Source organism: Sturnus vulgaris, chromosome 14 (assembly GCF_052056855.1).
Source record: "Sturnus vulgaris isolate bStuVul1 chromosome 14, bStuVul1.hap1, whole genome shotgun sequence".
Classification (NCBI taxonomy): Eukaryota; Metazoa; Chordata; class Aves; order Passeriformes; family Sturnidae; genus Sturnus; species Sturnus vulgaris.
In genome coordinates, this window is record NC_142256.1 from 19,067,090 (window position 1) to 19,082,174 (window position 15,085).

General features: G+C 34.8%; 1 protein-coding gene across 5 annotated transcripts in view; it reads right to left on the minus strand.

Moving 5' to 3' along the window:
- Positions 1-15,085, minus strand: part of FMR1 (fragile X messenger ribonucleoprotein 1) — a 30,631-nt gene that overhangs the window by 8,363 nt on the left and 7,183 nt on the right. For all 5 annotated transcript variants that reach the window (XM_014881544.2, XM_014881542.2, XM_088173295.1 and 2 more), the window contains 10 exons: positions 13,948-14,000; positions 13,028-13,121; positions 11,951-12,022; positions 11,528-11,676; positions 10,430-10,523; positions 10,225-10,341; positions 6,631-6,801; positions 6,450-6,528; positions 3,993-4,102; positions 781-867 (listed from right to left, as the gene is read on the minus strand). In XM_014881544.2, coding sequence (XP_014737030.1) covers positions 781-867; positions 3,993-4,102; positions 6,450-6,528; positions 6,631-6,801; positions 10,225-10,341; positions 10,430-10,523; positions 11,528-11,676; positions 11,951-12,022; positions 13,028-13,121; positions 13,948-14,000 — 1,026 coding nt within the window. The remainder of the gene's footprint in view (positions 1-780; positions 868-3,992; positions 4,103-6,449; positions 6,529-6,630; positions 6,802-10,224; positions 10,342-10,429; positions 10,524-11,527; positions 11,677-11,950; positions 12,023-13,027; positions 13,122-13,947; positions 14,001-15,085) is intronic.

The window sequence follows — 15,085 nt, forward strand, 5'->3', positions numbered from 1 at the left end:
CTGAGTTAAGGAAACAAAAGTTGCTCCTTCTCCTGACTTCTTCGCTTACCTGTACTGAGAAGTTTAAATATGTATAGAAATTTTAGCATTCTGAAAGATTCACTGGTAGCTACCACACTGACTGGACAAGTACCAAATAATGAATGGTCTGAAGGCTTCAAAGGAGATGCAAGACTTTATTTAATTAAATGAATTTAAAAGTTCTCCCTGCTGTTAGATCTGGCTCTGCCATCAAAGATTGGGCACCTGGCCACAACCGCCTTAGGCAAAAGTAACTATAAGCAACAATGTGGGATATTTTTTGCCCCCTTTACAACAGACCACTCATCACAGACTACTGGGGAAGTTACGGAGCCAAGAGGCCAACACAACACGTAAAGCTGAGTTGCCTACAAAACATACTCAGGTATGAAATGTCAATTCATTACAGAAAAAGGAGTTTAGCATTTTTGTGTTAAAAAAATGCCTACTCTATACAAGATTCTGCATGGAAGGCTGCTTGCTCTGCAGCTGCATGAAGGACTGACTACTCTTTCATATATAAAGTTGGCAGCACTTTTTTTTTTCCCTACTCTTTTGTAATTCCCATCCTGAAAAAAGTTGTCATCCCATTCTTCAGACAAATTATTCTTTTATTAAAAACATTCAATTTTTAGACAGAAAACCTGTTATAATACTAATTTTTCAATAGCCTCAGGACCTGAACAGATTATCACACTGTTACCATCCCAAGTATTGATAGAAAAAAAAATAGTAGTAAAGCAGCATCATTATCCTCACCTTTAAATAATTAAGATGATAATCCAGAAGAACAGTTGCATTAGTAATGCTATCCTTGGTTCCTACAAACACAAATGGTACCATTCCCTAAAACACAGTAACAATAGGCTTTGGTTATTGATTAGGCATTGAATTCTGAAGAGAACCAAACTTATTACTGTAAAACTTGAAAACAATTCTTATACCATGCACAAGCAAAAATGAAAAAGTGAGACAACAGTATATATTAATTCTGATATTGACTACATCATGTAGTCTAATTCCCTTTATGCAAAGAACTTTTTTAAATAGGCAGATTTAGATAATTTGCAGCACAATGTCAATATTTATTTTTTCTGAACAAGTAAAGAAGAGTCAATTTAGAACACTTTATGTTTCTTCCCTTCAAAATGCCATCTTTGCTGACTGCATCCATTCTCTCACCAGCTGCTTTTGGTCTACTTTTGAGCTTTTAAAAAAGTAAATAGAATTAACATTGTGTCACCGAACAAAATCTGATCCTGCTTGAATATCTCTACAGTTGTAAAAAAAAGTAAAAAAATATTCAAGAAGGAGTTAGTACTTCAGGTGATGATTTCTAATTTATAGTTCTTCTACCCTTCAAGCACGTTAAACAATTCAATAAATACATGGAAAATACAAATCTAGAAATTCTGAAGTCTGAAATTATGGCATCAGGAGACAAAACACCTAAAGATTAATTTAGTTTATTTTTCACCTGCTTTGTCTGCCTATCTAAAAGGGCCTCACTGAGTGTGGAAAACAAAGTAAACCTTAACAATAAAAAGACAATTTCTACACCAAAACTTCTGATACTAAGAGAGGTCCATGCAGCATTTCACAGTGAGGTGTGAGTGCAGCCCATACAGGCCCAAGGAGTGAACCTGACTGTTCCAGCAGCTGCAGCATCACCTGGGCAGGAGAAGCTTCACTGTGGACTGCAGACATTAACCTGAGCATCTCCAACACTCAGCTGCTGAAGCCCATGCCACTGCAGACCAAAGCCTGGCACAACTACTGATCTCAAATATTGTTTTGCTATCACTACTTCTAAAAAAGCCTTTAATTTTCACTGTACACACACCCTTTACAGAATTGCATTACAAAAGAAAGGTTTGCTGCAGAGTGAAATGATTTGAGACACAAATGTCTTAAAAGTTAAAAGCACAGTATGCCGAGGTTGCCCAGGAGTGGCCAGTCCATAATTTGTCTCCACCTTTAAGATTGTATTTGGTTTTCTTCTCTGCTCCATTTCTTTTACAAACAAAAACCTTACATTAGACCTTACACATCCACATTAAGTAACCAGGAAAAATAATATACACACAGTCCTCTAGTCCTAAGGAACCTCAGCATTAACACTGACTTTCTTGAGCATTAGAAATACTTTAGCCACAGGCATTGTTGACTGAAATATTTTATTATCTGGGGTATTTTAAGTTTCATAAATATTTTATACAACCTGATAAAGAGCAGTGAAATTTCTACTAAACGGGCATTAACTAGCTCAAAGTATCAATTATTAAACGATGACAAGACAAATGATTTAAAAGAGCATTTAAGGAAACAGTCTGCTCTTTCTTTTGGCAGTGGATTCAAGGTATAAAGAGTATGAACTGGTAACCACATCAAGCAATTTCAACCATACAAAAGTAGCAAAGTGCTTATTTATTGAAGCCTTATTTTTGTCTTCAAAGCAAAAGTTCTTATGTTCAACTTGGGTGCAACGGGGAATACTGAGCAGACCTTATGTACATAATAAATTTAGAGGTAAAAGTAATATATGTTACTGTAACAAACAACACCTATCTCATTTTAAAATATGAAAAGCCTGAAGATAGCCTGTTATAAAATTGTAAGATGTATAAAACTGCACTTGAAACTAATGGGCAGTATTCTAGCATCTCAGTCACATAAAAAGAACCAAATGCTGTATTAAAATTTAACTGAACTACTGTTCCACTACAAGAAGAAGGGCTGCAATATCCAAATTCACACATGGGAAGGTTAGTTGGATTTCATAGTTGAAATAAAGCTGCATTCAATTTACAAGTACTAACTCTTACCTGTCAAAGTCTGATCTCAGGTTTCTGTATTGCATCTGGCATGACACAACTAACATGTGAAACAGTACAAACAACGCCAGTAAAACAGAAATATGAATGCAGAGCTTGACAGGTAAAAAAGATCTTTCAAGATAATCCTTAAAAGCTGCATTTTGGACAGAAAAATATAAGCATATCAGCTTTTTCAAGTCAGAATTTAAAAAAAGAGCCAGACATACTCCCTGCAGCCATGAGTACTGGCTCTTTTACCATTCTGTGATTCTCTAGCCTTCAGCAATAGCAGCACCCTCTTGCTTATTAAACTAATTTCATTTATGCTGCAGGAATTTATCCTTAGAAAATAAATACGACAAACCAGTGAAACCTTTACGTTTAAATATTGACCGTTTACCTTTTCAGACAGATGTAAAACTAGTAAAATAGTAAAAAGCCCTTAGGTAATTGCTTAGACCCTCTGTACAGAAAGATGGAAATTGGATTGTGGATTTTCAGTAAGTCTTCCAGTGACAAAACAGGAGAGGAAATAACTACTCAAGGAAGAACATAAGGGCTCCAGAAACCATATTCACAGCTTATCCAAAGTAGCAAAAGTTCTTAGCTGGTATGTATTTGGATTTTGAGGTAAATGAAAGGCAGTTCAGTTTTCTTTAAGCACATTTCACGTCTGAAACTGCAGGGAGTCTTTTTGCACCGAGATGTTAAAACCTCCACGGTGTAAGTTTTTTTGCATACCACAACCTTGCCCCTCAATGCAGCAGCAGAAGAAATTGCTAATGAAAAATTAAACCAGGTAAAAACCTAAGAAATCAAACTCAAAGCAGATTAATGAATGAAACCAGCAGGTTTTATAGATATGAATTTATACCCTAGTACATGCTGGGCAATGTCATTGTTTCCAACATGAACAACATGAAATATCCAAGGTGCACCACCAATAAATTTCACAAAGCATTTTTCTAACACAGAGAAGCCAAATTTATATAAAAATGCCCCTCAGCATTCATAGGAAAAGACAGAATCCATCAGAAAACACATTAATCAACACTTTCTCTTACCACTGCTAAGATACAAGGAAGAATTTATGTTAACATTGGGTAGAATACAACCAATTAACAAAAAGAAAAATTGTATTAAGTGAAAACATACCTCTTCCTGTGGAATATTTTTATCATTTTCAGCCTCAATTCTCACTCTTACAACGCCAGATTTGTCCACTATCTCCTGAATCAGTTTTCCATTTTTTCCTATTACTTTTCCTACAGAAAGAACATATAGAACATTCCACTTCATTATGGTCTTCCCCTAAACCTGAGAGTATAGCTGTATTTTAATTACACAAGACAATTTACATACAAGTGCAAGAACTTGTCCAAAATGCATTAATCCTCTACAACAAAGACTTAGCTAACAAGCCACTAACTAAGATGTCCACATAAGCTTGTGGTGTTAACTTATAAAACACACTGATCACAGAAATACACAATACCTTGAATGTTTATTACGCTTTGCTTTGGTACGTTTAAAATAACTTCAGTGAATTATGAACATTTCTGCTTGCATTTAAAATATACAGTCAAAACAAACAAAAATGCTTTTATAGTGCTGTAACATTTAGTATAACTACTTCTTGTGTAAGCAAAACTTAGTTAATTTACAAAATTTTAGTTGATCAAATACTACCAAAGATACTGTTTGAGGCAGATGTAAAATCCTGTAAAACTGAGGTTTTTAGACATTTTTGCCAGTAGTTTATAGTTCACTAAAAAGTCAAAGATAAAAATGGAAATAAATTATACTTCAATGCCAGTAATGTAGACGTATCTTCTGAAGCAGATATTCTAGCATGAGACAAGGAAAATGAAAATTTAGTTCTCTCTAATCTCAGCAAAACAATGTGCTGTCTTGCAAATTGGCAGGAAAACTAAGCTGCTTGGGACATGATGAGGGAGGGCCACATCCTTCAATCACAGTTTTCAAGAAAAGCTTAAAAGAGTGATGTTAATGATGTTTCCTGCATGTAAGAAAAAAAAAGGATTTTTATTTAACAAACTGCTGGAAAACTTAACATGATTTTTTTTTTATTGGCACATAACTAAAATAGAGGTAAAAGCCCCAAGTACATAACAGCTACTGTTTGTCTGATACAATTAATCCATGAAGAAATTAAACGCCACTTTTAGTCACAACAGACTCCTATCGCCCAAAGCTAAATAAATTTTCATTTTTGTGTTTCAACTTCTCTAACATGAATATTTGCAGAAAACATGATAAAATATGGCCAGTAAGTTCCTCCTCAATGACAAAGGCTGTTCTGAGTGTCAAAAACTACTTCTGAGCACTTTATCTGAATATTTTATTTTATTATATATTACTGGGAAATGGAACAGCATCTTATTAATACATGTAAAAAAGCCCCGCTAGTGATTTAAAAAAGTAAATTGAACAAAACTCCCAAAACCTCCACAAGTTACATCACTTACTCCAATCAAAGTTTTTGTGAGGATTTGGCAACACACACAAATATTTTCAAATAAAAATGTCCATACAGTCTTAAAAAAAACAAAACAAAACATCTTGGGTGAGTTTTTTCTTTGTTTGCATTTTTTGTTTAGTTTGAATTTTTAAAAATATAATTAAATAGAAAAAGATGGTTGTTTGCATTCTCTTTAGATTAAAAAAAAATCAGTATATATATATATATATCTAAAAAAGCCTTCTGCATTTTCAAAGCAAATTACTAGGAATTTTATAAGCCAAACTATTAAAACTTAGCTTGTTTCAGACATAATAGTGTTCAGCCAAAGTTGTACTCTAAAGGATCCAGGTCAAGAATTAAGAGTAGAATTGAAAACCTGACTAAAAAATAAATTGCTAAGTTCTAAAGAGAAACAGACTTTAAGACCTCAAATTAAAATCATGATGGCAGCTTCTAATTTTCACTTATCACGAGTAAAACCAGGAGGGAACAGGGAAGGGAAAACCACTGCTTTTAACTAATTCTAGAGCTGAGCTGCCACATTTTTTAGTACTTGTCCCACTGCAGAATTTCACACTGCTTCAACAGCAGCTTTCATACGCTCCCTGACAAACCTGTTAAAGCATTTGCTTTTAGGACTATGTTATACCATAAAGCATTTTCTCTGCTCTTTTCCTATTTACTGAATGAAATCACACATTTTTATTTTGCTTTGTAGCATCAAAAGCTCCTTAAAAGATTTCTCCAAATATAGAAGGGCTGCATGTGTTCTTAAGACCTTTTTTTAGTGTTTGGCAATGGAAGTATTTTAGATTTTCTTCATCACTGTTACCTAATTCATCCCACAGTGCTGCTTCTAAACATACTGTAAAAAGACAGGGGAAAAAAGACAAATATAAGTTAAAGAAATAATTCAAAGTATACTAGGAAAATATGACACTGCAGATTCGTCTCTTGTATAGCTGAACTAATCTCTGGACATGCATGGGGAAGTAATGAATTCTCTGGCTTAATCCAGAAATTATTCTGCCTTGTACTTCAACATCACCACACTGCTTCTAGCTCAGTGCAGTTCTCAGAAGGCATTTTCCTTACCATCATGGAGGCAGCCTCCAGAACTAACATACCTACTAAATTCCTTGGGACTTGTATGACATCCTCAGCAAATTCAAGGTAACTTCTTGCCTTTTTCACAGCATCTTGATCCTACAACAGAAAGATGTGTAAGAAAAAATAATAATTTCCCTAAGGTTTTTGTTTGCTCGTTTCTTTCAGGTATTTTCTGAAATGATGAAGAAAGGAACTCACCTCTCCATAAATATGGAATGTACAAGTATCTTCATCAAGATCAATGGCAGTCACTCCAGGGACTTTTCTGGCTTGCTGAATATTAGCACCATGAGTGCCAATGGCCAAACCCATTAGGTCTTCACGTACTACGAACTGTTCATGGAACCGGGATGCAAGTTGCCTAGAACTCTGAAGAAAAATCTAATGTCAGCTCACTTTGATTGTCTCTCCAGTACACTGGAGAGAGAAATCAACATAAATTTCAAGCCTATTTTTCAATCAGGTGCTTAGCCTACTTTTTATTTAATCAATCCCTTTACTGCACTTATTTCAACTTCAAAAACACCAAGGAGTATCCTTCAGAAATCTTTTAAATAATAACATAAGGCTGGCCTCTAGCTGTATTGACAACTCTATTTTGAATTACTCTTTCATAGCTACAGCTATCAGGCGTTACTAGGTAAGACAGCACTCATAAGGTAGTAAAATAGTAACTGTGGTGATTATTAAAGCAAACCTTATGAAATCTGAGAAAAAAAAAAGGCACCAATTTCAACAGATGGGTGAAACTGTAATAACTCAACCACTGACACAAAATTATATATAAAACAGAGCAACTGTGGATATGTACTGCACTTTAAAAAAATGAAGACTTCGTGCCCATGCATGACAACACAAAAATTGTTTGAATTCAGAAAACAAGTATGTTCAGAATTTCATCCAGGAATCACACATCTACCAAGACAGAAGGGTCATAGTGAGCATTCATAAGCATGAGCATAACAGAACACAGGAAAGGAACAATAGTTCAATGCATTGTGGGAAGACAGACAATTTCCAACTGTGATAATCTATTAAGGCCAAAGTGTTTTGCAAGGAAGAAACAAAATGAAACCCAAGATATATAATCCTGTCCATGTTTCTGCATTGCAATCAAAGCTGTAACTCCTGTCAAGGCATACATATGCACACTTCAAATTAGCAGTTTAATGTCAGCAAAATGAGACTCTACAGATGTTGAGAAAACATCAAGGAATTGCCCACAAGAAGCCCTATATTATTCCAGCTAAACTGGTATACTGCTTTCTGACCTGCTCCTGCTTAAAGCTGGTGGTAAATATTCTGTGCTAAATCACTGGTTCAAAGAACTGGTTACAGTAGATAGTGGTGTAAGTATCCAAGTGTTATGAAATACTTCGGATACTCAGAGAGTGCTGTCAAGCACTTCAGTAGCTACATTACAGACACCTTGGAAAGCAAAAGTTATTTTTAATTGCTCACATTTCTACATTTTAACAGATAACCCAAATGCTGATTTACTAGTTGACATCCTTTATAGACAGTCAAATAAGAGGAGAGAACAGGATGACCAAGAAAATGATCAGTTGTTAACTATCTTCAACATGTGGAAAAGATGAAGCTACATCATCACTGAGGACCTTGGCTCTGACAGTCAAACCAGAGTTTTACTGCCAGCACTAAAACATCATTAGCTTTTCTGCAAATTATTACAAAGTATGCTCTATTTAAACATCACAAATTCTGTATTCTACTTCTCTCCTATACATTAAAAGGAAACATGTATGCAAGTAATGTATTAATATCTACACAGCAGCCATAACTGAATTCTCCTTAGATACAGTAAAATACAGAATGCAAAACACTTGTAAATTCAGGCTTTTTAGTATGTGAAAGACACCCAAAACAGCTAAGTCACAGTCACTGGGAAAGAACGTAAACAAAAAATAAACGGTTATTCTACTTGATGATCTAAAAGCCATGTTTGAGAAGTAGTCATCCAAGTCAAGAAGATAATATGCAAAAAAGAAGGTACAACAAATAAGAAGAAAAGAACTCCATTGAACAAAAGAAGTTGGTCTGGTGATAATGACTTAGAAAACAAAATAGGTAAAACTGCTACAAGACAAGTGGCAGACTTTAAGAATTCAGTGACTATGAGACACAGAGAAAGGTTTATTTGATGAAAACAGTGAGCTGCTATTAATAATGCAGTAAAGCCCGAAGTGTTCACTAAATATATTATCTGCAGATGGACACGTGGAGTCTGTTGGTATGTCAGTGTCTCAACGGTAATCCTGAGTGTGATTTTTATTATCTAACGCTCTTCCTGTGGAGACCTTGATTTCAGCTTTGGATGAAACTGATTTTATATTTATTCTAACTACAAGAAAAAAACAAATGCCAAAATGAAAAATACCAGCTAACTTTTGTCACACAAATTTGAACTGTATATATTTATCTCACAACTTTTATTTAAGTACTGCTCAGGTAGAAGTTCAACAATGGTTTTCCAGTGAGAACTAAATGAAGTTTGAGACTTTCACAGCAGCAAAAAGACTCAGTGTTACAAAGAAAAGAAGAATCCAAGATTAGTTTGGGAAAAGAATCAATGACAACAGTTGTTGGTGCATGCATTTGTGGGGGCATGTAAAGAGAATTAACTCTAAAGAGGCGGTTGTTCTTCCCACCTCCAAAATAATACTTTGCACTTCAAGAGGTAAACTGCCCACACAACTGTCAGTTCTGGAGGATAAAGAAGAATGATTACTGAAGAGCTATAGTGGAGTGCTCAGTAAGGAGCACCAATGAGTAAAAACTGGTCCATCCTTCATCTTGAAAAAACTCAAAACCCAAACAAACTTGGATTTCAGCTCTGAAATGCAGAAATCAAGATACTCAAGAGAGAACAACAGAAGTGAGAACTTCTTGTAACAGTGAGCATACCCACTGGATACAGGAGGCCTGAACATGACTTCATCCCACTACAAATAGATTTAACTCCTGGGAAGGGACAATGAAACCTCACTCTGCAAAAACACTGCTGGTATACACCTGTGTCAAACTGAGTTACAGTAGTTTAAGTAGTACCTCTGGTTCTTGACAGTGAATCCAAAATTTTTCAGAAATACTGTTATTTTTTCTAATTTGCACATAGGAGAAAAACCATGAAGAAATGTTAATTCTTATGTATAAAGAACCCCTTATTTCCTAGCCTACTCTTTTTATTTTCTTTTTTCTTTTACCCATGGACAAGTATGACTCAAGCTTCTTGCCAGTCAACACCCACTCACCAGTCACAGGAGTATCAGAAGCTGTATCTGCTGTAAGATTATTTCCTAACATTTAATCTACAGACAAACCTATCCCTTCATACATTCCACAACATCAGTTTTCACCCCTTCCATCTCATTTTCACTGTTTTATTTTGCTAGATCCAGTGCTAGTCCTACCAGTATCATGACATATTCACTCCCATCTATTTCTCAAGCTACCTAATATGTGGCATTATTTGTGCAATGACGGCTAACTATTTTAAACTTCAAAATATGAAAGAAATACATTTATATATGTATGTATCTACATATGTGTATTGAATCACCCACAAAATCCTGCTGATAAAAATGCGTCTTTGAAAGAATAGGCCCTATAACTGTAAATATCTTTGCTTTCTTTGCTTCTTTTTTACCTCCTAAACTATTATCAGTACATCATTACTTTCACCTCAATGCAAGTCCTACCAGCTAAGAAATACACGAGAGGTTTTTTTATTATCTGTTTCACTCAAATTACTTCAGGGAACAACCAACATACCTCCAGCTGTTTGCTGGCTTCTTCATTTCTCAGTATCAGGGATAACTTGGTGCGAAGACTCCGAAAGTGCATATCAATCAGCATGTTCGCCCGCTTTGTGGTTACATCGTTGATTGACTGAATTATTAATAAACAGAACAGTGCTTTACACATGGACTCTTGAAACAAACCACTGCCAATGGTACAGTAAAACATTTGTACTTACCAAAATAATAAGCTGGTGGTTTTCAGAATCATAGGTGACAGAAAAAGCTCCAACTGCCTTTTTGAAGTCCTTATGTGCAGATTCTTTGGCACACCTAGGAATAAAAAAAGTAACAAAGTTAAAAGTAGTAACCACTGCATTTATGGTTAACAGCCAAAAAGAATAATTCCTTAATACAAAGAATGCAAATAAAGATTTCCAAGCTCCCACTTTCAAAGCAGGTGTTATTTTATTCCATTATAATTTATTTTACTCATTTTTCTTTAATTTGTTTTCACATGAGTAGGATTAGAAATGTTTCAGAAATTTTCCCTATGTATATCTGTGAAATGACAAGTTAAAAGTACATTAAAAAGCTACAATCACGATAATCAGCAAGTTCAAGATTTCAAACACACCATGAACCATTAAAATGTGTGATTTCATTTTAACCCCTGCAGCATTCTAAGGACCTTATGCTCATCTCATGCTTTGCTTGGCTTCTCCAGGTTTCCTGTGTCCACTCATCACTGAGTGAACTTTTGTATACTGTAACACTAACTTCAGGAAGTTTTAGTCTAACCTGAATTTATAACTCATCCCACACTGACGCAACAACATGCATCTCAAGGAAAGCAGAAAGTGACCTGAAGGTAAACAAGGGGAGTCAGTATCAATCTGACTTTTAGAGCTATATCTATATGGCCACAACATGTCCATGGTCTAGGAGAAAGCTAGATGGCTTTATATCATACTCTGGGAGGTTTCATTATTGTTTAACTATTCCCAGAGCCATCATCAAATAATAAAAGTTGACCAAGAATGGATTCGGATTAACCTGTGCACATCACTGAACAGTTCTAAGAATAAAAATCTTAATCTGCACCACACACAAACCTTAAAATTTTGAAGACAGTGTTTCTTCCTCCAGCACTAAACTGCAATTCAAAAATCATCTTTTCTATTTTTGAAGTATGACCATATCAATATTTGTAGTTTTTACATTCTTATATTTCAAAAAGTTAATTTAGAGTTGGTAAAAAGCATTCTTATTCCTCTTGTCTCAGGCTCAAGTTACCCACATTCTGAAACAAGTTATAAAGAAACGCTTGTACTTACATTTGCCTTAAATCTTCAGGAACTGCCAGTTTGATTTTATGAAAAGTATCTTTTGTTGCGGGTTTATTGGGGTTCACAGATCTCAAACGCTCAATTGTGACAATTTCGTTGTATGTAGCATCACAGGCTGCATATTCTATTACGTAGAACTGATATAAAAATAATAAAATCATCCAAGCCACATATTTTACGACATGAGTGAGCATTACACCGTTAAGGAAAAGGTACTTTTGTTAACTGTACAAGTCAAATTGACTTCTCAGGTTGTGGTTAATGGTAATTTCAACTGTCCTAATCAAGAAACTCTTTAAAAATGAAGAGAGATTAGCTCAAACCACAGTGTATATCAATATATAAACAGAAAAGAAAGAAAAAAGTGTAAGTAAATATAAAATATATATATGTATATATGCATACTCCTACCTCACCCTTTATCATTCTCACTTTAGCCAACCACCAACAGCAGGGTTCTTTTTCATTTGCCCTGGAATAAACCTGAACAAAATACATATGTTATATTCTTAAAATACATAATAAAAGCTGACACTAATATGATCAGGAACTCCACAGGAACAAAATCCAGCAAAACATCTTAGTACATAAAGTCTTTGAGCACAACACAGAAAGTATGTAACAGCAAGATTGCATAGATAAATAATAATAAACAATACAGTGCCCAATCTACTGGCATTAGCTGCTTCAGTCTTGTATGCAGTCAAAAGAGAGATGATTCAGACTTTTACATCTGTTAATATTTAATCAACAGTATTTCTAATTGTGTGTAGATCTGATGAGGTCCTACCAGTGGGTGAGGGAGAGGTCACACATCTACACTTCTTTAGCACATATATGCTATCAATCACATCCACACTACAGAAGTTATGCCATTTTCTTTCAACTTAAAAACTTACAGAGCATGCAAGCAAAATGCAAATCTTCAAAGTTCAATTTCTTTAAATTAATTATAAAAATAAGCATCACAATTTTATAAAATAAGGAGGTTTTAGGAATATGCTGCTTTAAAGTCAATCTCTTTGCATATACACGTAAATATTTACATAGACACATTTTTATGTATATACACATATAATGCAAATTATCTGATTCAGCAGGAAGCTTTGGTAATAGAGACATTATTACCTCACAGCTTAAGAACCAGTTCACTACCTATTTCTGAATTAATCCAGTCCTAAAAAGGACTGATCTGTAATCAATGAAACATTAATCATGTTTGTAAATCAGCATTTTTGTAACTCAGCATGGAGGTCATGGTGCATGGAATTTCACATGGCCTTTTGTGGTGCATGGAATTTGCATGGTTTACTACTGTCAGACTCTGGGTTTGGTGATGTGCCCGACACTCTGTTTTCTGCAATAACTGGAATCAAAAAAGGTGACATCACTTAACATGGAAGCAAACCTTCCAGTGGCTTGGCTGACATTTTTCACAGCGAGTTCTCTGACTTCTCAAGACAAAAGCTGTTAATGGAGCATACACACCTCTACTTCATCGCTTTCATTTATGTCTTTATTATAACCTGCAGGTGGTGGGAATCTCACATCATGGAATGGGATTTGTCTCTCTGGTTGCCAGCTACAAACAAAAACACATTGAATGGTCTAAATATTTTATCTTCTTTGTAAACAGAAATCAAACATGTTACAGTTTTAAATTCTGTGGAGCTTTTATGCATATACATATTAAAGACAATGAGCCAATGTATACATAATAAGAAAAAACACATCTAAACGACCATTAAGCATCTTAAATGAAACCCTGATGTCACCTGCACTCTTTTAAAACCTTCTAATAGAACTTCCACCTCTATTTACAGATATGGTTTTTAACCCCAACATTAGAAACACAGATTAAAAAATTTCATAACACATTTGGACATTTCCTTCAAAACAAGCCTCTATATTCTTTTTCTTTGGTTCTACTACGGGTTATGAAAATTTGATCAGGATCCAGTCTGAATACAGTTTTGATTTTCAGTTTCTTTAATGGAGACTGCATTTCTAGATCAGAAAATTGGTGTTCATCACTTATCTACAGAACAAATTTTGTAATAATGCAATCTAAAACTAAGACAAGACATTCACATGAGAAAGAATCAATAATGGTACAACTATTGACTTACTCAAACATGGGTGTCATCACGTAAATTCAGTAACAACATGATTATCTTCCCAGCAAAACCCATGCTACTATGGTTTGCACTTGAAAGTACTTAAAATATTAAAAGCATTTATACAGAAATATCACAAAATAATAGATACTAAATGTAACTTCAAAACATGCCAGCAGCAAGTTTGGTGTATCTTAATATACACTACTCTACAGTAAGCCATATTTAGGTCAAGCAAATGCAAGGTTGATACTCTGCCATTTACAGGTACAACAGCAGAAATACACTTACTTGTTTTCAAATGAAACTGTTATTGAATCTTCATGCACATCCTTTACAAATGCCTGTGGAAGAAACAAAGTATAATTATGGTATGCTTATGGACACTTTCAAAAATAATTTTAAGTCTATAAAACACCTCCTTTTCACAAATATTGATGAATCTCACAATAAAAGTATGTTTTAAAGTCCGCCTTTTTAATTTTGCAATAGACTTATATAAAACACATGCTGAAAGCTAAGAAACTCCTTGGGTTCATGACTGCCAGTGCACTGATATACAAAAAGAATGCCTCAGCTATGAAGACTTTATTTCTACTTTTTAGAAGCAACAGGAAAGCTTAGTAGGAAATGACAAGATAGCTCAAGAGTTTAAAACATTTGATTTTATAATCACATTTAATGTATAGACATAGAAATTAAACATCAGTATTCCTCAAAAAACAAACAAACCAAAGCTCACAAAACCTCCAAGTCCTGTCTCTTCTCTCTTTACCTCAAAGTACATTTGAACATCACATTAGCAAAACTCATCCATATCAATTTCAGCAGAATCTTTCCCATATTTACTTAATCACACTATGTCTACAGAGCACAAACTTTAGATAAATGCCCTGGGGCCTTCCTTCCCTTTTTTTCCTGGGGGATGGACAGCAGCTGTGCTCTCCATGCCACCACAAAGCAGAGGACATAGAATTCAGCACCAAGGGCTCCTCCAGCCTTATACACTCAACTGATTGATTTTGATTTGATCAATGTTTAGCTTAAAGCCCCAAATAATCCCCCCATTCCCCATCAACAAAACAGCAAGACCAATGTACTCAAAGAACTTTGGGATTTACCAATGAAAATACTTAGCCTTAAACAATGGAGTTCAGGTTTAACAGGGATGAAAAGATTGTGAGAGTTTTTTCTTTATTTTTAAAGGATGTCTATGAACTTCTGAAACAAGTCGCTGAAGTGCTGAGTATTCCACTAATATCAGTCCACACAAAGTATCATTGCAAGGTAGGTAGATAAAAGCCCATGAGGAAGAATGGTTTGTCCTACTAATGGAGATCCACCTTAGTACATAAAAAAATTCCCAGTAAATTGAAAATAATTTAGCAGCAACTGCCACTCCTGTAGAAGAATCAGTTAATGAAGTATG